This window comes from Helicoverpa zea, chromosome 30, assembly GCF_022581195.2.
Source record: "Helicoverpa zea isolate HzStark_Cry1AcR chromosome 30, ilHelZeax1.1, whole genome shotgun sequence".
Lineage (NCBI taxonomy): Eukaryota > Metazoa > Arthropoda > Insecta > Lepidoptera > Noctuidae > Helicoverpa > Helicoverpa zea.
In genome coordinates, this window is record NC_061481.1 from 4,647,659 (window position 1) to 4,674,810 (window position 27,152).

The 27,152-nt window shown below is 42.2% G+C and overlaps 2 protein-coding genes across 4 annotated transcripts; one reads left to right on the forward strand and one right to left on the reverse strand.

Moving 5' to 3' along the window:
- Positions 1-2,914: 2,914 nt before the first annotated feature.
- LOC124644675 (glycine-rich cell wall structural protein 1-like) lies at positions 2,915-8,996 on the forward strand. 3 transcript variants are annotated; one of them, XM_047184179.1, is made up of 11 exons: positions 2,915-3,039; positions 3,654-3,720; positions 4,122-4,160; positions 4,474-4,536; positions 4,932-5,396; positions 6,123-6,515; positions 6,558-6,722; positions 7,551-7,628; positions 8,045-8,086; positions 8,486-8,539; positions 8,767-8,996. In XM_047184179.1, exons 1-11 carry the CDS (start codon positions 3,010-3,012, stop codon positions 8,769-8,771), a joined length of 1,401 nt encoding a protein of 466 aa, XP_047040135.1. In that variant the 5' UTR covers positions 2,915-3,009; the 3' UTR covers positions 8,772-8,996. The 3 variants fall into 3 exon arrangements, with proteins under 3 accessions (XP_047040135.1, XP_047040136.1, XP_047040134.1); XM_047184180.1 differs by having other exon boundaries at positions 4,932-4,982; positions 5,277-5,396; positions 6,123-6,722; XM_047184178.1 differs by having other exon boundaries at positions 6,123-6,722.
- Positions 8,997-9,925: 929 nt separating this feature from the next.
- LOC124644613 (pancreatic triacylglycerol lipase-like) lies at positions 9,926-17,429 on the reverse strand. Its single transcript, XM_047184101.1, has 8 exons — positions 17,281-17,429; positions 15,395-15,566; positions 14,667-14,815; positions 13,849-13,950; positions 12,618-12,764; positions 11,817-12,009; positions 10,899-11,036; positions 9,926-10,068 (listed from the first exon to the last, which is right to left on the reverse strand). The coding sequence occupies exons 1-8, from the start codon at positions 17,324-17,326 to the stop codon at positions 10,011-10,013; spliced, it is 1,005 nt and encodes a 334-aa protein (XP_047040057.1). The 5' UTR covers positions 17,327-17,429; the 3' UTR covers positions 9,926-10,010.
- Between the last annotated feature and the right edge of the window lie 9,723 nt (positions 17,430-27,152).

Genomic DNA, 27,152 nt, shown 5'->3' on the forward strand with positions numbered 1-27,152 from the left:
ACTGACTATCACTCCCTTCCTATTCATGTCATCTTTCAGGCAATCCATCCATCTTTTCTTAGGTCTTCCTCTTCCTCTCCATCCATATACATTCATACTTAGCAGACACTCATTACATGCCCATACCAAGACAAAAAGTCGTGGTGGCCTAGTGGGTAAAGGACCAATCTCTCAAGTATGAGGGCGCGGGTTCGATCCCAGGTCAGGCAAGTACCTACCAATGCAACTTTTCTAAGTCTGTATGTACTTTCTAAGTATATCTTAGACACCATTGGCTGTGTTTCGGATGGCACGTTAAACTGTAGGTCCCGGCTGTCATTGAACATCCTTGGTAGTCGTTACGGGTAGTCAGAAGCCAGTAAGTCTGACACCAGTCTAACCAAGGGGTATCGGGTTGCCCGGGTAACTGGGTTGAGGAGGTCAGATAGGCAGTCGCTTCTTGTAAAGCACTGGTACTCAGCTGAATCCGGTTAGACTGGAAGCCGACCCCAACATGATTGGGAAAAAGGCTCGGAGGATGATGACCAAGACAAAAAGTCTGATTATGACTTTATATCGCATCGAAAAAATAATAGTTAGGTACGTGCTCTACAAGTTTCTATCTATTAATAACTGTGACTAATATAGTTAGGTACCCAAAAGGTTTACAGTTTTTAAAATAGAACAACTGTATCAATATAAGACACAAAAGATTACGTAATATCAAGATTATTTTCCGCAAATGGTTAAACCAAGTTTCGTGTTTCAAAAGGCACGTTAACCTGTGGGTCCCGGCTGTCCTTTGAACATCTTCGGCAGTCGTTACGGGAAGTCTCACAAGCCAGACAGACAGGCAGTCGCTCCATGTGCCACACTGGTACTCAGCTGCATGCGGTTAGACTGGAAGCCGACCCCAACATAGTTGGGAAAAGGCTAGGCAGATGATGTAATATCACTTAAGTAGCTCGTGATATTATGACGCAATTAATTAAACAAATATATGAACTGATAAAGCAAATTAAATTAATGTAAATACCATAATATTCGTTGAAAATTAACATATGAATAAAATAATTAAAACAGATTTTAATACAATTTGCAATACCGTAAGTTATTGTCTATACCTAAATATATATTACTACTTACTAATATAATATAATAAATGCGTAAGTCTGTCTGTCTGTCGTCTTCCCGGCAAAATTACTTAACATCCAAAAATCATAATCAAAAGTCATTTATTCAAACTTGGCTGCCAGACAGCACTTTTTGAATGTCAGGAATTTACAATAGACAGCCCCCAAAACGCCCACCCTTCACCACTTCCTATGTGTTTTTGTGGGAAACACATAGGAGAAGTGGCGCAACAAACTCCCCAGCAACACAATGTCTGTATGTAGGATATAAGAACCTTAAGCATTGTTTGATATATAAATAAACTACTTAAAATAACTGATTTCAATGATATTTGGAAGGCATACAGATAGTTTAGCCAGGGCCTGAGAAAGGACATTTATAAGCAATTTTTTGTCCAGGTGTGGGAAGAAGTTCCCTGTAGCACCTATATTTAACACAAGTTTTTACTACGTATTAGTAGCTATCCAACAGTTATAGAATTTTTCAAATCGATTCAGTGTATTTTCGGACTCTTTAGGGTCCTACCTACAAAAAGCCAAATAAATGTCTCCTCTTTGTAATATTAGTATACCTAGTTATAGATATTAAGAAAATCTTATTTTTTGTGGGAAATCATCAAATGACACCCGCTGTGGGTGCAGAGTGAGGGAGTGTCAAGCTTACTGACTGAACCTCACCATGTTCCTTCTTAAGCCCTTTATGTACCAGCGCCGCGGTAACTCGCGCCAACAATCCCGCAGCCCCGAAATAAATCATACGTAGTAGTTTAAGTTAAATAATTTCAACAAGGCAACTATGTATATTAGCCGTATTTCTGTAAGTACAAGAAAACAGCTGTTTCAATACTGCCTAAACTTACATTCTTTTATGACAAACAAAGATAATGACATATGGAAAACACTTGGATTCGTTTATAATTTTATTTACGTCCGTGATTTCTATAACTTTTATAAATTAGAAAGATTTGATAGATTAATCGCGAGCAAACGGTCATCGACATAGCCCACCGAATCAGCAAGCTGAAGTGGCAGTGGGCTGGCCATATTAGCCGAAGAACCGATAACCGTTGGGGTAAACGAGTTCTAGAGTGAAGACCACGCCTCGGCAAACGTAGTGTAGGACGTCCTCAGGCACGGTGGAGTGATGACTTGCGCAAGACGGCTGGCAGGAGCTGGATGCGAGAAGCCGAAAATCGATCTCAGTGGCGTGCACTTGGAGAGGCCTATGTCCAGCAGTGGACTGCGATAGGCTGATGATGATGATGATGGAACGTGCTAGATTTCATATCTATACTTTTTCTGTACTAATATATTAAAGAGGAAACATTTTTTGGTTGTCTGTTTGTGCCGTAGAGGTGGCGAAACTACAGGACCTATTTCAAACTTCTTTGACTGTTGAAAAGTTACACTATTCCCGAGTAACATAGGCTATATATTGCTTAGTCATTTGCTGAGCCTTTTCCCAACTAACTATGTTGAGGTCGGCTTCCAGTCTATCCGGATGCAGCTGAGTACCAGTGTGCCACAAGGAGCGATTGCCTATCTGACCTCCTCAACCCAGTTACCCGGACAAACCAACACCCCTTTCTAAGGCTGGTTGTTAGAATCACTGGCTTCTGACTACCCGTAACGACTGCCAAAGATGTTCAAATGTTCATAGTTGGAAAATGCTTCGAAAATAATGACAAACAGACAACATTATTTCTGACTATAATAATAAAAATTTTGTTAATACGGATTCAACAAACAAAAGACGGTTTCGGCATGTTATAACAATACATTGTTACTGAACAAATTTTGATAATTACGCATATGTGTACAACGATATATATTGAGTAGGATTTTGTGGAAAATTCAGTGATTTCTGCAACACCACACCGACAATACCACTAGAAACATGAAGACTTTCATTTTACTCGGAGTCTTGGTAAGTTAACTTTGTATCTATTCTCCTTGTGGCACACTGGTACTCAGCTGCATCTGGTTAGACTGGAAGCCGACCCCAACATAGTTGGGAAAAGGCTATCTAGCTCGGGAGATGATAGATGATACTTCAACATCATCTGCCGAGCCTTTTCCCGACTATGTTGGGGTCGGTTTCCAGTCTAATCGCATGCAGCTGAGTATCAGTGTGCCATATGGTACGGCTGTCTGACCTTCGGAATCCTACTGAGCAACCCAGTACCCCTTGGCAACACTGGTATATCTATATCTTATTTTCTATACTGATATAATAAAAAGGAGAAAAGGCTCAGAAACAACGGAATCGATTGGAAAAATTCCTCCACTGGTCGAAAGCTACACTCTTCCCGAACAACGTATTGTAGGCTATTTTAAGTCCTTCCTAAGTCCTATTTGAAAATTTATTTCATTGTGTGCCCATTTATCAAGTAACGGTATGTATTTGTAGTGGGCAACTAGAATCAAACTTAGTTATAATTTTGACGTTCATAAGTGCTTGTGAAGGACTAAGTGAAATAAATGATTTGACTTTGACTTTGACTATTTTATATCTATGATGATTATTTTTTTATTTTGCAGGTCGGCAGTGCCCTCTCACTCCCCACTTTGGGGGGGTTGGGTCTTGGTGCAGCTGCTGGACTCGGTGGTAAGCTTCTATCATCATCAGCCTTTTTACTGTCCCACTACTTCTTCTTCTTAGCGAGTGAGCTGCAGGTTTAATCACCTAACAAGCCCTGGTGTCAGAGTTTTCTCAAATGCGCCTGACGGCCTCTGACGTGGAATTGTAACAACGAATGCTACTGAGTAGCATTCGGGGACGCCGGCGACACTTGCCCTCCCAGGCACGGGGGTGTAACACCGACAAAAAACAGACTACGGATTAGATTCCAGAATTCTGACCCACTGCAGGGCTTAGGCCTCTTATACAGAGAAAGAATGAGCGTTAATCACCACGGTGTGATAACTAGTTATAGTTAATCTGTCAGAGAAGTTCTTGACAGACTATCTGAGACTTTATCAGTCATACTTAAATCTTTTATTTTTCAGGTTCCATCAGTGGAGCAGTCGGTGGCGCCGGTGGATTAGGTAATTATTATTTTTAATGTCAGCCGAACCTGCCAAGAATATAGAAAACTTAAAAAAAAAAAACCGGAAAAGAAAGTGCTCCAAATGTAAGGACCCTGTATATAAACTGTACCTATGTAGTTCTGATGACAATGGTAATGGTACTGTCGAACTGATCTGATGATGGAGCCGGAAGATATGAACTGGAACTTCATGATGGAACATCGTATCATAGCTGTGTTTGGTCTTGTAAAGATCTTTAACCAAGATTTGTGTGCACTTATAAAAGCGTGTTTTTCTATTGGTTATAACTATCAATTTATTTTCTCTTTAGGTGGTAAGGCGGGAGGAGCCGCTGGTTTAGCTGCAGGCATCGGTGGCGGCGCAGGAGTCGGAGGTACGTAATCAAACAACGCACGTAAATGTCGGTCCTGCTTGTGATCTGTCTCCGGTGGTGTCGGATTGTCGTCCCATCGCACGCAGAGTGAAGGAATAGTGAGTGCACCTGTGTCCAAGCAAATGTGCGTGCACTGTTATATGTCCTGCGCAGTAGACTGATCTCCTTATACGAGAACTGCTGCCTTAGCCGATCATCGGCTAGCAACCAGTTTCTTCATCAAAAGTTAAAGCTAAAGTAATGTCATAAAATAATTTTTACTTTATGTCTTTACTTTTACTTTTTCCACCATAGGAGGACCATAGGAGGATCATATTGACTACGTCGTTGTCTCTAGACTCTAGGGAAGTTTGTGAGAATTTTTGAAGGTTTTACAAAAGAAACATTGTTCTCAGGAGCCATTGGCGGAGCCGCTGGTGCTGGGGCCGGAGTAGCTGGGGCTGCTGGTGGGGCAGCCGGAGCTGGTGCCGGAGTAGCTGGTGCAGCTGGTGGAGCAGCTGGTGCTGGTGCCGGTATCGCTGGGGCTGCTGGTGGAGCCGCTGGGGCTGCTGGTGGTGTAACTGGGGCTGCTGGTGGAGCCGCTGGTGCTGCTGGTGGTGTAGCTGGGGCAGCTGGTGGTGCAGCCGGAGCTGGTGCCGGAGTAGCTGGGGCTGCTGGTGGAGCCGCCGGCGCAGGTGCCGGTGCAGCTGGTGGTGTAACTGGGGCTGCTGGTGGAGCCGCTGGTGCTGGGGCCGGAATAGCTGGGGCTGCTGGTGCTGCTGGTGGTGTAGCTGGGGCTGCTGGTGCTGCTGGTGATGCAGCCGGTGGAGTAGCTGGTGCAGCCAATGGCGCAGCTGGTGCCGGTGCTGCTGGTGATGTTGGTAAGTTAACCAAACCTTTATCTGCTAACGGTAGTTGGTGGTTTTCTACCTCTATAAGCTTCCTATCCGTCCTTCCCAGGACCCTACTTTCTGATGCCTCATTTACATTCAGCTGTAGTGAGCAGGGAAGTGGGCGGGGAAATGGGCAGGACGAGTATGTAAACGTATATTTCTCATGCCACCGCTTACTGCCACTCGCGCTGCCCAGCGCTCCCCAAAAGAGCTGTTTTTAGTGCGGACTTCAAAGGACCGGCAGGGCTACCGCTCGCGCTGTTTACATTCTGCTCAAGCTCAATAAAATATTATCTTAAGCAGGTTGGAAGGTACTTACAAAGTTCTTTTACGATGAATAGATATCATCCACCATTTTCTACGACGTCTTTTATTTTTTTTTTCATTTGATTTATTTTTCACTGACGCACATAGTATGTATAGCTAAAAGACACTGCGCGGTCACTGCAAAAATTTCAACGTCTTCCATTGCCGGAACTTGAAAGCGAAGTGAGAGGAAGGGCAGTATGTAAACACACATGTCCCTCGATCCTGCCACAGCAGTATTTAAGGAATTATTGCCGGCAGCGCCAGGAGCAGCGATAGGGGCTGAATGTAAATGAGGCATGACTATTTGGATGGCTTTTTAACCGTTCCTAATTTCTTAACGTTCATCAGCTAACGGTGGATTTGTATAAACATCCCTTCTTAATTTAGTAAATTTTTCTTCTGTAGCTGGCGCAGCCGGTGCAACCGGTGATGCAGCTGGTGGAGTAGCTGGTGCAGGTGCAGGAGCAGGATCAGCCGGAGCAGGATCAGCAGGATCAGCCGACGGCTCAGCCGGAGCATCAGGATCTGCTGACGGATCAGCATCAGGATCAGCATCAGGATCGGGATCAGCCTCAGGATCAGCCGGAGCCTCAGGATCAGCTGACGCATCAGCTGGAGCATCAGGTTCCGCTGACGGATCAGCCTCAGCATCAGGTTCGGGATCAGCCTCAGGATCAGGATCCGCTGACGGATCAGCCTCAGGAGCCGGATCAACCGCAGGAGCAGGATCAGCCGGAGGTGCTGGTGACGCAGCCGGAAGTGTAGCTGGTGCAGCCGACGCTGCTGGTGGTGCTGCTGGTGGAGTTACTGGTGCAGCCGGTGCTGCTGGTAGTGCCGCTGGTGGAGTTACTGGTGCTGCTGGTGCTGCTGGTGGTGCTGCTGGTGGAGTTACTGGTGCTGCTGGTGGCGCAGCCAGCGCAGGTGCCGGCGCCGCTGGTGCTGCGTCCGGAGCTGCTGATGTAGCTGGTGGTATTGGCGCTGGGGCCGGAGGTGCCGCTTCAGGAGGTGAGCTCAGACAGTTGTTTTCTTACGGTTTCATCATAGGGAAGTATTCTTTGTACCGTCCTAAGGGAATTACTTCTCATACTGTCCTTAGCCGTACTGTCGCCGGAAGACGCTGGATGCAGGTCGCCTCCAACAGGTATCTGTGGAGATCTAAGGGGGAGGCCTATGTTCAGCAGTGGACATCCTATGGCTGAGATGATGATGATGACTGTCCTTAAAGAACTTCTCTCCATATTGTTCTAAGGGAATTACTTCTCATTCTGTCCTGAGGGAACTACTTCTCCAACTGTACTATGGGAACTACTACTCCGCAAATAACAAAGTAAATTACCTCCCACGGTTTTACTAAATATTTTAATGAATTCAAACATCATCAATCCCAATTATGACGGGTTACATGGACAACCCGATACTCCTTACTAAGACTGGTTGTCAGACTTCCTAGCTATAACTCTGACTACCCGTACCGACTGCCAAAGACGTTCAAATGATAGCCGGGACCCACCAATTTAACGTACCTTCCGAAATACGGAGGAACTCGTCATGACAAGATGGTGACCGCGCCAAGCGTTGCTTAACCGTATGATCGATCGACCCGTGTGGCTGCTACTTAGTCACGAGTTCTTACTAACATCGTCATCTCCCGAGCCTTTTCCCAACCACGTTGGGGTTGGCTTCCAGTCTAACTGGGTGCGGCTGAGTACCAGTGTTTTACAAGGAGCGAGACCCTTGTGAAACAGTTATCCTGGCATCCCAAAAGTATTGGTGTCAGACTTACTGGCTTCTGACCACACGTAAGATCCTTCTAACGATGTTGTATGTTTGCAGCTGTCGGTGCTGGACTCGCTGCAGGTCTTTCTGCAGGTGCAGGACTTGGTGCAGCAGGAGCTCTCGGTGGTGCAGCAGGTAAATAAGTTAAACCTTCTTCTTCTCCCGAGCCTTTTCACAACTATGTTGGGGTCGGCATCCAGTCTAACAGCATGCAGCTGAGTACCAGTGCTTTACAAGGAGCGACTGCCCTATCTGACGCCCTTAACCCAGTTACCCGGACAACCCAATAGACCCTTAAGACTGGTTGTCAGACTTCCTGGCTTCTGACTACCAAGAATGTTCAATGACAGCCGGGACCAACGTGTCCAACGTGCTAACCGAAACACAGTCTGGTGTCCGAGATATGCTTAGAAAGTACATAGAAACTTGGAAAAGTTGCATTGGTACTGGCCTGACCTGGAATCGAACACACTCATACTTGAGAGGTTGGATCTTTACCCACTAGTTTAGCACGAGGAAGAATTTTGAATAATGTCTATCTGTTTTCACAGGTGCCGGTCTCGCCGGAGGAGCTAGCATTGGTGGAGCTGCATGTAAGTTTTTCTTCTAGTATGAAGCCTTCTGTACCCCCACAGTTTCAACCGCTTCCCTTGAGAACTTCTGAGCACACCCGGACAAAATGTCTATGCTACCAGGGGATAGTGTAGCTTCCTAACAGTGAGAGAATTTTTTTAAATCGGTTCCGCAGTTTCGGAGCCTTTAGGGTACAATCAAGCAATCAAAATATACTTTTTTCCTGTATAAGTATATAATGAACATATTTTACTTCCTAACCTTCTTCCATAGACACTTAAAACTTGTAACTTAAACACAGTACGTAATCAGGGTTCAGGCCTCTACCTGAGACACATGATCCATCCCACTGACATCATCATATCGGCCCATTACCGTCAAAGGCTAGGCAGATACTAAATAAGTTTGTTTTTCTTCAGCTATCGGAGCTCAAGTAGCCGGACAAGCCGGCGCAGGAGCTGGTGCAGGCGCAGGTAACTATCATTAATAACAAAATTCATCATAATATGTAGAGTATTACACATCAAATTCGCTTGACGGACTTACAGCCAGTTTCTTCATCAAAAGTAAAAGTCAAAGTAATGTCATAGTAAAAGTAACGGTCAAATTCGTATTTTCACGATTTTATCTATTAGTTTTGCTGTTACTTTAGCCTTGCTGTTTCAAGTAATAACATTATTATTTTTCTTTTCTTTTTCAGTTTAAATTGGAGTTAACCATCGATGAAACTCGTCAAGCAAACATAGTTTTTTAAGATCATTTGTGTTATAATGACACAAGTTTTTGATCACCGGCCATATTTCAAAATAAATTGTACCTAGCTACTGTTTTAGATTGTAATGTATACTTGTATTACTTTAATGTAATATATTTATATCATTTTTGTACACAATTAAGTGAATTTACCAATAAAAGAAATACATACTGAAACCTTATTTTTTATTTTCTTTATAATCTGCCCTTATTCCAACTATGTTAGGGTCAGCTTTCAGTCTAACCACAGCAGTGTCGTTGAGTACCAGTACGGCACATGGAGTGTTCTACTGATCTCCTCAACTCAAAGTAGACAAGACGGCTTGTCAAGCTTTCTTACATCTGACTACCCGATACGACAGTCAGACTTGACTCAAGAGCCTCAAAGTGAGATTCCACTAAAATTATTCGCTAATAATTATGGTGGATAGCGTACACTACAAATTAAATTGTCGGCAAAATACTTATGGTTGGTCATCATCCTCCGAGCCTTTTTCCCAACTATGTTGGGGTCGGCTTCCAGTCTAACCGGATTCAGCTGAGTACCAGTGCTTTACAAGAAGCGACTGCCTATCTGACCTCCTCAACCCAGTTACCCGGGCAACCCGATACCCCTTGGTTAGACTGGTGTCAGACCAATGGTTGGTGTTGACAGTTTATTATGAAAGTAAATCGAATCAACGTATGAGTAGATTGTCGGTCTGCTACCGGTCGGTCTCCTATGCGCACTACCATTCATCTCCATTCTGATGTAGGTACCTATGAGCCTATGAGCTGTGCTATGAGCCCTATCAAACTATAGGCTAACTAAAAGTTTGCAGTGCGTCTTAAGTGTATAGTTACCGGCACGAATCTTGAGCTCTGACCTACATCTGCACAGAAGTGATTTATTAGCAAGGAACCAATCCCGAGTGACGGCTATGACGCGATGCGCTACGGGCCAATCACCGCTTTAGCCCGCCCCCGCGCCTCACTTCATACCACAAAAGGGACCCAATAAATTACTTCTGCGCAGGTGAAGGTCAGAGCTCAAAATTCGTGCCGATGACTATAACCAAAAGACTGTTACAATTATGCCCTTCCTTTTTTATAAATAATACAAATGATAACAAAACAATTTTTTATTTGTCATATAAGTTATGACAATGTTCTTCTGTGAGTTCTTCAATGAGTAGGTATTTCTTCGTTTTCTTAACCCCTGGAGAATGGTGGGGAAGCGTTGGTTTCCAAGTAATAAATACCGGATTGTCTGTAAAAAACAATAATTAAAATATATTTCTTGTATAAATAGTTCTATAAATGTATAAGGCGAGATTCCCCCTTGGTGCGGCACTGTGTGTCACACCGCATGTATCTCGTGGTGTACTCGCTCTAGCAAACAGTTGCGCGCGAACATTACTAACATGTCCTGCGGTATTGAACCACAATTATCATAATATAAATATAATCATAATATAAATATAATCTAATGACGAGATTGTAACAAAACTATATAAATGTGTATTTGATATATTTAGTCCACAGTTAATGTGTAACTACGCTATGACGCGAGTCCACAGCCACAGCTAGCATGTGTTCGCGCGGCGGTTGCAGTTTCGCGGACATGTTAGTAATGTGTTACTGTTAACGAGTACACCAGGGGATACTATTATGCCTGAGGCCTGTATCAAACAGTGGGACGATAATGGCGTCCACGGCTGATTTCGGCCACGGCGGCTGTTTTCATATCAGGAGATCAGCCAGCTGCGCAGGACATATGCACTCTCTATTCCTTCACTCCCAGCCGCCCAGCCCGATGTGACGACAATCCGACAAGACCAGAAAGAGATCAGGCACAGGACAGACATTTACGTGCTCTCCGATGCACGGCTGAATCAATCACCAACTTCCAGACTACGGGCTGCTTTGTGAAAGTCTTAGAAAACCCACAAAGCCATTTCGGTCTGACCCGGGAATCGAAACTCGAGACCTCGAGCACAGCCGCCGCGGTTGCGACCACTAGACCTACGAGGCAGTGTAAGTGGGACAATAAAAGGCTGATAATGAAGTAAACGATGATGAACTGATGATATAACTCACCCAGTCTTCGGCACCAGTCCTCCCATGCGCAGCGTACCCCACAAATGACAGTTGCCTGTCATAGCTGTCAGGTAGGACAAGCAACGCTGTCCGGTGAAACCGCCAGTTCTCAGGGACTCCCCCATATAGTAGAATGATCTGGAAGATGAAAGGGGTCTCAGTAAAGTACCCAATCAGACTGAGTTTCGACAGAAGTCTAGTTCAGTTCTCAAATGGTTGATTTGTTTATAAACAGGCTTTTAATAGATCAAAGTATATAGAACTATGTAATGGAATCTATGGTAAATAATGTTACCATCTTTCAATGATTTGCAGCTTATGTAGTTCTGATGACAATACAATAAATATGGTACTGTCGAACTAATCTGATGATGGAGCTGGAAGATATGAACTGGAACTTCATGATGGAACATCGTATCACAGCTGTGTTTGTACTTGAACTAGCGTGAATAAAAGCGTGTTTTCTAGGTTCTTAACTAGTTATTTATTTCTATTAGTACGTAACACGGGAGTTCATATCAAACCATACGCTCAAAAGTTTGTACGTCGGAATGGATATATCGATTTCTGTCCCTCTTCACGCAAAAACTACTAGATGCATTTTGATGAAACTTGTCAGTAACATAGCATTTATGTTATTTTTTCGTTTCATCATCATCATCTCAGCCATAGGACGTCCACTGCTGGACATAGGCCTCCCCCTTAGATCTCCACAGATACCTGTTGGAGGCGACCTGCATCCAGCGTCTTCCGGCGACCTTTATAAGGTCGTCTGTCCACCTTGTTGGTGGACGTCCTACGCTGCGCTTGCTAGTCCGTTAGTTAGTTGCTAGTTTTTTTGTTCATGGCTCCTTATCTATGTAAGGGCAATAGTTCCCTCGTTCTCCAACCACAAACACACTTCTTTATCCTACCTACCTCAAATGATCACACTCTTGCGTGGAACACCCAGGCATGTTCAGCCCCCCATTAGGATAGAAGTCCGCATCAGCCAGCGTGGCCATATAGCCTAACAGACCAACGTTGGTATGTATGACCTCAGTGTAGACTCCATCGGAGGGACGGAATTTGTCGTTGTTCGTGTTCCAGCCGGGAAAGGCCGGGTCTAAACCTGGAAAGTTCGAGAAGCAATTTAGTGAGAGCGGTTTTGGCTCGTAGCCTAAATAAAATCGACAACATAACCGTCTGTTTACATAAATCAATTGTCAAAGTAAACAGTTGTTTTAAGAAAAACTGACATTTCATTTATGGGAATAAGTTCACCGACAACACAAGTACCTAATGTTTTATGGTGCTTCTTCAATCGTTCATTAGGTTAAGGAACGTTTACCACGTTGGGCCCTTGGATCTTGGAGTCTGTCTATGAGTGACCGTAGATATGATTGCACGATCCTGGCTGTCATTTTACCATCTTAGACAATCTTTACAAGCCATTCTGACAAAAAGTCATGTCAGTGGGTAACGGATTGAACGGATAAAAGGATGAAGGTAAGATAGGCAGTCGCTTCACATAAAACACATACTCAGCTGCAATCCCCATATTCTCCATCCACCCCAGCAAGGGGAAGCAGGAAGGAACTCATTGTAAACATGATGACCCATCCATGTACCTACAAGGCCAAGCGTTGCTTAACCTAATGATCAACCCGTGCTGCTGGTACTTGGACACGAGCTTGTTAGAAGTTTTGTGCACAAGCCGAAGATCTTTCAAAATCTTACCAGTGATATAAGCAATCTGTCCACCAACGTTTCTGCCGATGATTCCGACCTGGTGTCCTCCAAGGCTGTGTCCTACCAAGTGGTACATCGCGGGAACTGCGCCAGTCGCACTGTTGAGCCATGTGATGAAACGGGCTACACTTTCACCTGAAAATAGAGGTATGCGATTAGAAGAAGATATGGTATATTATATCTATACTAATATTATAGAGCTGAAGAGTTTGTTTGTTTGTTTGAACGCGCTAATCTCAGGAACTACTGGTCCGCTTTGAAAATTTCTTTCAGTGTTAGATAGCCCATTTATCGAGAAAGGCTATAGGCTACTTTTTATCCCGGTACGGGAAGTAGTTCCTACGGGATGCGAGTGAAACCGCTGGCAGAAGCTACTACGTTATAAGAAATCATCGTTTTCTAAAACTGGCTTGCTGCGTAAATTTTTTTTTTAATAATAATATCATTGATCAAGTGAAAACGTAGTATGTAATGTTTTTAAATAGTGTTTAGCATGACAATGTACATAGCTTTCGGGGGGGAGAGGGTGGAGGGTTTGGTATGATATGATTAAACCATAAACCACCAGATTCTTTGGCCAATCAACCAATGTGAAGCCAGGAAAACCTGAGTGATGTAGAGTGTTCATTTATAACTTTAAAATATACTTGTACTTACTTATTGTTGTGATGATTAACGGTCCTATTATTTTAACCTATGTTATTTTAACCATGATATATATTTTTTTTAAATTGAAGAATATAAGAAGTAAGTTTTAATTAATTAAGTGCCTAACTAATGCATTAGGTTATTAACATTGATAATGTTAGTGATAAGGATGTGATGTGAGTGAGGAATGAGTATATAAGAGGAAGTTTGAAAGTGGCGCCGGTATCAGAAAAACTGCGTGGAAACCGGCTGTCGTGGTATGGGCATGTGATGCGGAGGAATGAGAATCATGTTGTGAGGAAGGTGATGAGTATGAACGTGGACGGATATAGTGGAAGAGGAAGACCAAAAAAACGATGGATGGATTGTGTGAAAGTAGATATGGTAAGAAAGAATGTTACTTGTGAGATGACGGCAGATAGAAGAGTATGGAAGAAGAAAACATGCTGCGCCGACCACTAATGAAATTGGGATAAGGGCAGGAGGATGATGATGAATGTTAGTGATAAGGATGATGAATAAATATTTATATTATTATTTCTTTCAATAAACATATTTAACTTTGACCCACCTGAAGGCACAGTATTAGCGAGAGCAGTGAAGTAGTTGATGGTGCCTGCGCCCGCGCTCCAGTCCACCACGATCACGTTCACATCCTCAGCTGACAGGAACGCTGGAGAAGATTGGGCTAGTTAGTAGTGCACGCTGGAGAAGGTTGGGCTGTTTAGTGTACGGTGGAGAAGATTGGGTTAGATGTGGTGTAAGGTGGAGAGGATTGGGTTAGTTAGATGTAGTGTACGGTGGAGAAGGTTGGGCTAGTTAGTAGTGCACGCTGGACAAGATTGGGCAGTTTAGTGTACGGTGAAGATTGGGTTAGATGTGGTGTAAGGTGAAGAAGGTTGGGGTGTTTAGTGGTGTACGGTGATAATTGGGAGTTTCGTTACGTACGACGGAAAAGAATGGGTTAAATGGAGAGTACTGTGGAGAAGAACGGGATACAGTCTTTTGAAGATTTGTATTGTAGACCTATTGTTATAAAGTAATGTTTTTGACTGATCTTTTACAAATTAGGTGGTTGCGTACACATTTTTAGGGATCCGTACCCAAAGGGTAAACGGGACCCTATTGTTTTCGCTCCTCTGTCCGTCCGTCCGTCTGTCACCAGGGTGTACCTCATGAACCGTGATAGTTACTGAGTTAAAATGTTCACAGATGATGTACTTCTGTTGCCGTTATAACAAAAAATACTGAAAACTAAAATCAAATAAATATTTTGGGCGACTCCCATACAACAAACGTGATTTTTTTGCTCATTTTCTTAATAATGGTACGGAATGACTTGGCCGGTTTTTAGCGACTCTTGCTATTATGTACTGATCTTCATCTTACCAGGAACCAGCACAGTGTTGAAGTCAGAGGTGACAGAGTCGAGCCAGCCGTGGACGAGGACGACTGTTCTCCTGTTGGGGCTGTAGTTGGTGATGCCGAGCAGACCTTCGCTGCCGATCAGGAGTGGCTGGCTTACGGTGGGATTTTGTCTGAAACGGAAAAAAATGCTAGGTCAGATTCTTTTTAATTCGCTGATTTTCACTAATGTTATGGAATTTGAAAACATCATCATCTTCCAAGCCTTTTCCCAACTATGTTATGGTCGGCTTACAGTCATGAGTTTCATTATGAAGTTTGAAAGAAAGTATAATTTATTTGTAAGCATAATGTAGCAAAATGATGTCCTCCTAGCCGATTATCGGCTACGGCGGCTGTTCTCATGTAAGGAGATCAGCCAACTGCACAGGACATATTATAGTGCACGAACATTTGCTTGGACACAGGTGCACTCACTATTCCTTCACTCTCATAACACAATGAGACGGCAATCCGACACGACCGGAAAGAGATCAGGACATTTACGTGCTTTCCGACGCACGAGTGAATCGAACACCAACTTCCAGACTACGAGCTGCTTTGTGAAAGTTTAAGAAAACCCACAAAGCGATTTCGGCCCGACCCGGGAATCGAATCCGAGACCTCGAGCACAGCAGCCGCGCTTGCGACCACTAGACCAATGAAGCAGTAAAACTACGCGTCTATTAGACCACCAAGACAGTTAAACTTACCTTGTAAACAGATGGTAAACATTCTGCCTATCAGGATTGTATCTGGCAGCTTTGGCCAGGTCTTCCACCGTCCCCCACAGGTCTACCAAGTGAGGAGTTCCGTCAGGTCCTCGCATGTACTGGAAGCGGAGACCAGAGTCCAGCTTCCTGATGATAGGGTCGTGAGGAAGGGCTGGAATTGAGAGAAAACGCGGGCTAAGTTTGGAAGGGTTCCGTACCCAAAGGGTAAAACGGGACCCTATTGTTTTCGCTCCTCTGTCCGTCCGTCCGTCCGTCTGTCACCTGGCTGTATCTCATGAACCGTGATAGTTAGAGAGTTGAAATTTTCACAGATGATGTATTTCTGTTGTCGCTATAACAACAAAGACTGAAAACCTTTTTTTTATTCGGATATGTACAGGAAATTGCGTGAAATCGTGAACAGGTAAAATTGACATTTTAATTCATAAATTAATGTAATTAATCATCACTATCACAGATTATTAACTGTTAAGCCTACTTAGTAATCTTATAGCTGGTCAAAAGTCATTGAAATGATTAGATATTTAGATAATTAGGTACATTGCCAATTTAAGTACCTACATGGGGTTAACCCTTATAGATAATAATAGGAAAGTACCTACATCAAAGTTTTAGGGATTAATGGCTTTCACCGGTTACTGATAAAGTCTCTGATAGCCTATCAGAAACTTATTTGACAGATAAACTATAACTTTAGCTTCAACGGGTCTCGGATAGCAATATCTGGCAAAAAATGTAAGTAGCCTGCAGCATGGAAGCAAACATGCAACATGCAGCATGCATGGCTTCAATCACGGCTCCGGCGCTGCGGGGCTCCGGCGGTCCCATGCGAGCTTATCGTCTGTAATGTCATCATCATCCTCCGAGCCTTTTCCCAATCATGTTGGGGTCGGCTTCCAGTCTCACCGGATTCAGCTGAGTACCAGTGCTTTACAAGAAGCGACTGCCTATCTGACCTCCTCAACCCAGTAACCCGGGCAACCCGATACCCCTTGGTTAGACTGGTGTCAGACTTACTGGCTTCTGACTACCCGTAACGACTGCCAAGGATGTTCACTGACAGCCGGGACCTACAGTTTAACGTGCCATCCGAAACACAGTCAATGGTGTCTAAGATATACTTAGAAAGTACATACAAACTTAGAAAAGTTGCATTGGTACTTGCCTGACCTGGGATCGAACCCGCGCCCTCATACTTGAGAGGTTGGTCCTTTACCCACTAGGCCACCACGACTTTTTTAGCTTATCGTCTGTAATGTAACTATCAGATAACTAACTGACACTTTATCAGTAACCAGTGAAACCGGAACTTAAAGGAGTTTTTTAACTGCTGTTACAGGTTATAGGGCACCGAAGCCCCTGAACCGAATTGAAAAATTCTCACTTAAGTATTCACTTTTGTAAAGCTACACTGTTCCCGAGTAACATCCCTACTAATATTATAAATGCGAAAGTAACTCTGTCTGTCTGTTACGCTTTCACGTCTAAACCACTGAACTGATTCTAATAAAATTTAGTACAGAAATAGAGTTGACCTTGAAAACGAACATAGCTTAGGATACCTAGTTTTTATCCCGGACTTTTGAAGAGTTCTTTTGGAAACGCGATATTACCGAACTTGACGCGGACGGAAGTTATATTTACCGGCACGGATATTGAGCTCTCGGCAGAAGAGTGGGGATCGCTTTGCGCACTGTACACATAAGGCAATAAACCAATAAATCGCTTCTGCGCAGGTGAAGGTCATGGCTCGATATCCGTGCCGATAAGTATAGTAGGCAATATTTTATCCCGTTACGGGCAGTAATACCCACGGGACGCGGGTGAAACCGGGCAGAAGCTAGTAAAATAAATAAATTAATTACCTGATACAACAGCCAAGCCAAATAACAAGAATATCAGTCTCTCCATGCTGGCTGAGTTGATCGAACTGATTTAAACAATTAACTATTATCATAATAATCTATTCTTACTGCGAATTTTATCTCAGATAGCTTATAAATCAGTGATATGTTGAACTAACTATTTCCTTCGACATTTCTTAACTATGCTTGGCTCGGTACGGACGTGACGAGTTCCTCCGTGTTTCGGAAGGCACGTTAAATTGAGTCCCGGCTGTCATTGAACATCTTTGGTAGTCGTTACGGGTAATCTGAAGCCAGAACTTGCAATAGTCTTACCTAGGGGTATCAGTCAGGCACACTGGTACTCAGCTACATCCGGTTAGACTGGAAGCTGACACCAACATAGATCTCTCAACGTTTTAGCTCTGAAAGATCCTGTGTCGTTCAATGCCATGTCTTTCGTAACACAACATTTTTGCAACTTACTTTTGAAATATTGTGAAGAAAAGGTTCAAATTGGGCGTTATTATATAACAATAATTTCTGCCAGTGTTTTGGGTGGTTAAACAGCTCATGATGATATTGATGAGCTAACTAACACTGAAAGAGTTTTAATTTCCTGCGAAAATAGCGCGTCCGAACCAACGTACCATTCTGCTTTTATAACATTGCCTATTTAATGGAAAAAGTTATCAAAATTTTCAAAGTTCTTAGGTGCCAACAAACAATAAAACAGATTTCCTGTATCATAGACGTACTTAATTAATGAACATTAACACATTCACTGCGGCAGCGTTAAATCTAAACTTTCTACTAGTGCGATACGAGACAAATGCTGCCCGTATCTATATTTCCTGATATGCGTTACGGCTTCTATTTTGCCGTACCAGAACCTGACTTTCAAAGCCTATACAGACGTGGAAACCACCTATATCAATGGTTTTTATCAACAAATCGATAGACTATATCCTTGTATACACCTAGCTGCAGTCGCCCCGGGTTCTCTGTTATACTTTGAAAGATACAGAGATTTTTCAAAATCTTTCATTCGCGGCAATATATATGCCGTACAGCGTAGAAGTGAAAAAATGCTAGGGATGGGGTTTACTTCTGGAATGATAGTCGATGGTTTAAAAATATTTTTTATTGTAGATAAAATATTCATATTTATCAGTGTTATATTATTATATAAATCAACATAATTATGTAACCTAATTATATAATATGTATAAATATGTATTTATGTTCTACCACAATCACACTATAGCGCCACCTAGTCCCAAATACATATAATGCATAGTATAGTTAGAAAATACACCCAGACCAAGACAACTAGACAAAGAATGTTTGATTTGTGTGGGAATCTAACCCACAACCACTACGCCAACAGACAAATTTAAAAAAAACTAAAAACTATTAAAGGACGTGTATGAAACTTAGTAAGTAGGTAGTTATTCCACTGAATTATTTTCACACTTGACATCTTTGGCATCAAGATGATGATTTCCCCTCTCTCTCTCTACTCTAATCCAGTTTTTTATGTGAACGTCTCATTGTAGCAGAACCGCGTAATATTTTTCACAAAAAATATTGTTACGTCTTGCTTACGGCCAGCACTAGCGCACACTGAACCGCCGCGCGGACGCATGCAGTGTGGTGCGGGGTTGGGGGGGTACGGCAAGATATTCGCCGTACCGCACTGAATGAAAATAATTATTTTACTGTGCGTTACGGCAACTATTTTGCCGTATATTGTTAGTGTACAATATTATTATATTAAAAGCAACAATATTGAAAATATCACTATCTCATTCCTACGCGCAAGGGAACTTAGATAAATCGCCCCCGCACAGTACGCAAAACAAGGACAACGAGCTACCGCACTGGCTGAGAGTCAAATACGGCCAAATACTTGCCGTAACGCAGTGAATGTGTTAATGAACAAAACTCCATGTTAAGACTAATTATTTGATAACTCTTATCCGTTATCTATTAGCAGGTGCAAAATTATATTGTTGTCAAGTGATAAAACAATTTCGTAGTAGATTAGTGGGTAAAGCACCAGCCTCTCAATCTCAAGTGTGAGTGTGTTGGTTTGAGTCAAAGTGAGACAAGTACAGATGTAACTTTAGGGTCCGAAGAATGCTCGAAGGCGCTCGGTGTGAAATAATAAGAGGAGCCGACCGGCTCCGATCGCGTAATTTTTATTGACGTTTGGATCCGATTGCATGCTCTTTAACGCTCGCGCAGCTGATCGGCTCCGGTCTGTGTGAAAAGAAAAATGCGCGCCTTTGGATGGAGTCGAGTTGTAACCTGGGGCCCGATTCTCCTAATTTTACTCAAGCGCATACGATTCACATACGACTGAGATCCAATCACGACTCAATTACGATTGAAGCGTATGTGGCATTCCGAAACTTTTTCTTTGAAATAAACGTTTTATCCTTTTCTGTCATTTAATAATGTATCATTTTGTCTGCAAATGATTTACGATTGCAATATGATGGAAGAGCAAACTACCGTATAGACCAAAATCACTAAAACGGCAGACCAATCGCAAACCAATCGATGTTGTTGGAATACGATTGGTCTTATATTAGTAGCCGAATGCCCGATATGGTTAAAACTGCTATTGCGATCCAATTTTGACATTATTAAGTTAGGAGAATCGGGCCCCTGGACTTTAAATACTGAAATTGCCAATACGCTTTGCTTTGAGCATATTTGGACAATGTAGCTATTCTGGGCCCCGATTCTCCTAATTTTACTTAAGCGTCATACGATTCACGTTCGACTCGATTCGACTGAGATCCGATCCCGACTCGATTACGATTGAAGCGTATGTGGCATTCCGCCGCTATTTTTTCTTTGAAATAAACATTTTAATCCTTTTCTGTCATTCAATAATGAATCATTTTGTCTGCAAATGATTTACGATTGCAAAATGATTGTACAGCAAACTACCGTATGGACCAAAATCACCAAATAGCAGACCAATCGCACACCAATCAAATGTCAATCGAATACGATTGGTCTTTTATTAGTAGCAGAATGCCCGATATGGTTAAAACTGCTATTGCGATCATATTGCGATTCGATTTCTACTCGATTTTGACATGATTAACTTAGGAGAATCGGGCCCCTGTACAATAGATACAAATAAAACAACTGAATAAATACGAGATTAAAATAGATTAAATTAGAGAGAGAATACGATATTATAATTTAATGGTCTTGTGAGAATGGTGGGCAGGCATTTGTTGTTACGTAGAAGATTCCAAAAGATCTGAAAATATACATTACTTGCTTCCGCCCGCGGCTTCGCCCGCTTAAAGTTCGGTTATATCGCGTTTCCAAGAGCATTCTTCAAAAGTTCGGGATAAAAGCTATCCTATGTTCTTTCTCAAGATCAACTCTATCTCTGTACCTGAAAGCGTAACAGACAGACAGACAGAGTTACTTTCGCATTCATAATATTAGTAGAGATAGGTAGGTACCTCTAGGAATTGTTTAGAATTGCTTGACTGTTGGCTACAAGACTCATCTCTCACAGAGAAGATGGGCAATAATGCCCAGACTTCACCAAAGCGGAGAAGAGCGAAGAAGTTTTAAATTAACCAATAGAATTATTCAGGTATGTTGTTTTCACCCACTCATTAGTATATCTTGGACACCAATGACTGTTTCGGAGGGCATGTAAAACTGTACATAGGTCCCGGCTGTCATTGCCGATTTTTTGCAGTCATTACAGGTAGTCAGTAAAATCTGACAACCAGTCTTACCAAGGGGTGTTGGGTTGCCCGGATAACTCGGTTGAGGAGGTCAGATAGGCAGTCGCTCCTTGTGGCACCCTGGTACTCAGCTGCACCCGGTTAGACTGGAAGCCGACCCCAACATAGTTGGGAAAAAGCTAGGCGGATATTGGTTTGCTCCTTTACAGCCCATGATGAAAGTGGATATAGTGGAAGAGGAAGACTAATGAAACGATGGATGGATTGTGAGAAAGTAGATATGGTAAGAAATAATGTTACTTGTGAGATGACGGCAGATAGAAGAGTGGAAGGAGAAAACATGCTGCGCCGACCACAACTAAAATTGGGATAAGGGCAGCAGGATGATGATGATGATGATGAAAGTACCTACTTGATCTATACATATAATAAATCTGTAAAAAAACTGTGTCTGTACATTGAATATATTAAAAAAAAAATAATTGGGTGGGGTTTAGAAACAGCAATGGAGCACAAATCCAAAAAAAAATTCTGTCTGTATGTCTGTTTGTTTGTACACGCTAATCTTCGGAACTACTGGACGGATTTCAATGATTTTTTCTTTGTTGTATCAGTATTAAGCCTGGTCAACATATAAGCTATAATGTATTTTCGAAACTTGAAGACCTGATGCAGAACACCAACAGACCAACAAAACTATAAGAGATACAAAAATTATGCCATGGCAAAAATTGTTTCATGTGATGAGCATTTTCAGCTGAGACAATAAATTTTAAGATCTGGAACACCTGATGTGGAACCCCAAGAGCCCAGCTTCTCTGTACCATATACAGGTGTGACGTTTTAGCAAAAGTTGTTCAATTTGATCAGCACTTTCTATTGACTTATACAAATTGAAGATCTAAAACACCTGATGTGGAACTCCAGGGGCCCAGCTAGACTATAGCATATAGAGGTGTGACGTTTTAGCAAAAGTTGTTCAATCTGATAAGCACTCTCTGTTGACTTATAAAAATTGAAGATGTAAAACACCTGATATGGAACCCCAGGAGCCCAGCTAGACTATAGCATATAAAGATATGACGTTTTTGCAAAAGTGGTTCAATCTAATAAGCACTCTCTATTGACGTATATACATCGAAGATCTGGAACACCTGATGTGGAACTTCAAGAGCAATACTACACTTGAAATGTATAGAAACGAATGTTATGAAATAGGTGTGGTGAATCAAAAAAAGTAATTAGTCCGTCTTTTAGATAACCCTAAAATAATGGACACGCATTTTTTCTTTTCTCCTTCTCACAAACAAATAATAACGAAGATATAACACGCTTGAATTTTGTGTTAAGTCACTGCTAAGTACAAATTTTACATACCTAGACGTTTCATCACGAGCCCCCACTCCGAATTTGTTGTGTTATATCTCATTATTATTTTGTATGTCTCTTCCAGACCTCGGGACTACAGAGTTCCGAATTTTTGGGAGGCAAACGTGGGGCCGAAACCAACACGCTGAAGCCCTTTTGAGACAACTTTAATGAAATGATGACACAAAACCGACGATTATCCCTTTATACACTATAGAAATGAACCCAAGGACAATCCCCGATGGACGTCGTTAAAAAAAAGACAATCCCCGGTTCTGTGCTATACCATTGCTAACTGTGGATGAAAACTACTTGGGCTATTGTGACGGGATGCTAATGGACTAGGAATGCGGAAACTACGGGAACTATGGCATCTGCCGATGAAAATGTATTAGATACATGTAAAAATTGCAGGTGGAGACTCGCCAGCTCACTTACTAGGCCCCCGGGAATCAGTCACTGAATAGCAACAAGAGGGCAACAGGGACATGAGCGGCTGAAGTGTGAGGATACCTTGGCGGATTTTAAACGCAGATTATGCGCTCCCTGTGGGTCACTTACCACGAGGCACCTATCCTCCGAGCAGGGCTACTAACCCTGCTCTAGCGACTCCACTCTGGACGGCCAAGCCAAGCCAGAGGCGTGAGACCTACCCCCGTCATGGTTCACTCCGACCGGCCGGAGATGGGGGACAGTATACTCTCCCTGGAGAACTCAGTATATATAGCCCCGCGGGGTAGCTACTCCCCGTCAACAGCCTCAGATGTCCTGCGGTGCTTATATCTCATTATTATTGTCGTTATTATCTCAAGAGCCTTTGTCCCAATTATGTTAGAGTCGACTTCCAGTCACGATGCAACTGAGTACCAGTGTTTTACAATGAGCGACTGCCTATCTGACCTCCACAACCCGGTTACCCGCTCAACCCAACACCCCTTGGTAAAACTGGTCAGACTTACTGGCTTCTGACTACCCATAACGACTGCCAAGAATGTTCAATGACAGCCGGAACCTACAGTTTAACGTGCCCTCCAAATAACGGTCATTGGTATCCAAAATATACGTAGAAAGTCCACACGAACTTAGAAAAGTTGCATTGGCAGGTACTTGCCAAACCTGGAATCAAAGACGCACGCTCAAACTTGAGAGATTGGTTCTCTACCCACTAAACCAACACGACTTCCACTAAGTCATCACGACTTTGTCATCTCAGTAACATTTAATGTTTTTTAACGTAATAATACGTGTAATATTTTTGCCACACACAACTTAAATGCGGACTAATTAGAACCACTACTTTTATCCCTATGGTCGCGTCTATTGCGGTTCCAGTTCTCAGCGTTTTGTTTAGTCTGCTGTGCTTTTGCCGTTGAAGTACAAAAATTAAATATATGGAACGTTTCTAATGGCTATGCGTATTCCGTTGTTTTCAAGTCAACGGGCCCTTAAAATTCAATATCAGACGATTCAGATCTTTGATTTTGCTGACCCCGTAGTCGCTGGCATAAGGGGCAGGATCCGCGTACGAAGTCGCGGGCAGAAGCTAGTATTAAATAAATGACACTCAGAAGACAAGAACCAAGGAACTTATTTGCACAACAAATCCACGACACAATTCATTAGAATATTGACAGTATCTTATGATCAATACTGTTAATGAGTGTGTGTAAATCAATTTACAATGATTGATATTAAAAAGATCTTTATCACAATATATAAAATAAACAAATTTAGGTACAAATTATTTAGAGGCTGTTCATAATAATATGATCATCCTCCTGCCCTTAGCCCAATTCGTTAACTTAAAAGTATTCAAATTCAATTCCTTCAATGTGTAGACGACAGCAATCTATCAATTGTTTTCAATGGATTTTCAATCTTATCACAATAGTGGAAGGATAATGTTCGATTGGTAGAATACAGATGCGGAAAGGTTGATCCTGGCGTCTGTATGTAGGTACTGTCAAAACGATTGCTTTTTTTAAACTATCGACTGACTGAAAGTTTGCACGAATATTGAGCTCTGACCTACATCTGCGCAGAAGTGATTTATTAGCAAAGAACCAATCCCGAGTGACGGCTATGACGCGATGCACTGCGGGCCAATCACCGCTTTAGCCCGCCCCCGCGCCTCACTTCATACCACAAAAGGGACCCAATAAGTTACTTCTGCGCAGGTGAAGGTCAGAGCTCAAGATTCGTGCCGATAACTATACTGACTACGCGAAAAAGAGGTACAGAATACACAGCTGTGGGCTAATATTGCATTTATTGTATTTGCTAATATTATTACAGAAATAGCCTAATTATGAAATATTAACCGTTTTCGCACGGTTCCACCCGCGTCCCGTGGGAACTACTACTCGTACCGGGATAAAATATAGCCTACTTACTCGCAGATATTGTAACTTTCTAATGGTGAAAGAATTTTTAAAATCGGTCCAGTTGTTTTTGAATTTATCCATTACAAACCAAATCCTTTTTTCTTTCTTTCTATCTTTCAAACAAGTGTTCGTCTTTTAATTTAAACACCATGTATAAACCTAATGTAGTGCGTTCATTTTCACGCACATTTTTATCAACAGTTCGATAATAATCACGGGGAAACCATGCAAGTGACGTAGCTACACTAGTGAATACAACCAGGGTTTGCTTGCGTGCTTTCGTACCTTTGAACGTATTCTACCTTTGGACAGTATATCTAAGATTAATTTATGCCTAAGATTGGGTAGTTAGATAGATAATATATTTCCTTATGATTATAGTTAACTAGCTTTTGCCCGCGACTACGTCCGCGTGGAATAGTTACTTGCGAAACTTTAACCGTTTACGCAGCGTACGCAGCGTAAGCTAAGCTCTCTCAATAGGAAAATATCCCCCGATTTTGAAACATTCTTCATTGGTGCTCCGTTTCTTTTGGTCGTAGCGTGATAGTTTATAGCCTATAGCCTTCCTCGATAAATGGGCTATCTAACACTGAAAGAATTTTTCAAACTGGACCAGTAGTTCCTGAAATTAGCGCGTTCAAGCAAACAAACAAACTCTTCAGCTTTATAATACTAGTATAGAAGTATAGATGGATGGTTTAAAGGTACTTGTGCGTGTAAATGTACAGACAGCACATTAACCTACCTCAATCTTTCAAAGGTCTTCAATAGATTTTCTACCTTCTCAGAATAGCAGGAAAAGGTTGATCATCATCTGCCTTTAACTCCTAATCCTGCGAGCCTTTTTCCCGACTATGTTGGGGTCGGCTTCCAGTCTAACCGGATCTGCATCATCTGCTTTTAACTGCCTTACCTTTCTTTTCCCATCTATGTGGGGGTCACAGGTAACAGCTGTCCAGTTCTGAGCTGGTGGCTACAGCTAAGGTATGGCTTCTAACTACCGGCTATCGTGTTTTCCGGCACACAATGGAACTCGTCATGACAAGATGGTCACCCATCCGCGCCAAGCGATGCTTTATTCCTAACAAGACACGACAGACCGGCTCGGAGAGGAGAGCAAATTCTAAACACGTTGAAAATTGGGTACTTAGTATTTGAAGTAAGGTTTATTTTTGCATGTGCACTGCTTTTGTCATCAAGAATTCTCGAAGGCGCTCGGTGTGAAATAATAAGAGGAGCCGACCGGCCCCGATCGCGTCTCACGCAGCCGATTGGAGCCGATCGGAGCCTATTCCGGTCTGTGTGAAAAGAATAATGCGCGCCGATGCTCTCCGAGCCGGTCTGTCTGAACGGACGCCAATAGGTAACTAAGAACGACTTAATAACTATTAACAATAACTTAGAAAATATAGTGGAAATATAAAGTCATTGTTTTTGTAAATTTCGTCATTGACTCCGTCAAGATATATTTATTTGATACTGTCACGATTTAAAAAAATCGGCATTGTTACAAAGGCTAAACAGTGAGTAAACTAATATTAATTAATTATTATTATTATTGGACGAGTCATATAACACGTTTTTGATAGCGATTAGAAAGTGTGTAATCTCGGTATTAGCGTAGACTAGGTTTTGTGACAACACTTTGTCTGTATGTAAATATTTTTGTAACATAACCGACGAATCATAGACGCTGACATTCGGCGGCTGTCAGTCAGCTTAGTTTGAACGCACCATAAACTAATAAAGAGCGTGATTAAAAGTCCTATAGAGCAGAATAGGCAAGACACTCCATGGACACGTTTTTAAACTTGTTTCTTTTTAACTGGGGCCCAATTCTCCTCAATTTTACTTAAGCGACATACAATTCACATTCGACTGAGATCCAATCATGACTCAATTACGATTGAAGCCTATGTGGCAGTCCGCTATTTTTTCTTTGAAATAAACGTTTTTATCCTTTTCTGTCATTCAATAGGTACCTAATGAATCATTTTGTCTGCAAATGATTTACGATTGCAATATGATTGTAGAGCAAACTACCTACCGTAAAGACCAAAATCACCAAAATAGCAGACCAATCGCAAACCAATCGAATGTCGTTGGAATACGATTGGTCTTATATTAGTAGCAGAATGCCCGATATGGTTAAAACTGCTATTGCGATCATATATTGCGATTCAATTTCTATTTGATTTTGACATTATTAACTTAAGAGAATCGGGCCCCTGGTAGTTTTTATTTGAACATGCTTATTCAATGGTTGAAATCAAAACGTGTTGGGTAAATTTTTTATAGCTTGACAATTTGAGCAAGCGCAGTAGTTCTTGAGATACATTCTTGCGCAAACAAACAAACTCCTCAGCTTTTATTAGTATACTTAGATAAAGATAAATATCTAAACTCG

Excerpts from the sequence above, each read along its gene's own strand:
- LOC124644675 (XM_047184178.1), top strand. The coding sequence starts at position 3,010 with ATGAAGACTTTCATTTTACTCGGAGTCTTG. Across the intron at positions 5,397-6,122 it reads CGGTGCTGCTGGTGATGTTG|CTGGCGCAGCCGGTGCAACC; the intron begins GTAAGTTAACCA and ends TTTCTTCTGTAG. Across the intron at positions 8,087-8,485 it reads TAGCATTGGTGGAGCTGCAT|CTATCGGAGCTCAAGTAGCC; the intron begins GTAAGTTTTTCT and ends GTTTTTCTTCAG.
- LOC124644613 (XM_047184101.1), bottom strand. The coding sequence starts at position 17,326 with ATGGAGAGACTGATATTCTTGTTATTTGGCTTGGCTGTTGTATCAG. Across the intron at positions 12,765-13,848 it reads CGCTAATACTGTGCCTTCAG|GTGAAAGTGTAGCCCGTTTC; the intron begins GTGGGTCAAAGT and ends CTCTATTTTCAG. Across the intron at positions 12,010-12,617 it reads ACAGATTGCTTATATCACTG|GTTTAGACCCGGCCTTTCCC; the intron begins GTAAGATTTTGA and ends CGAACTTTCCAG.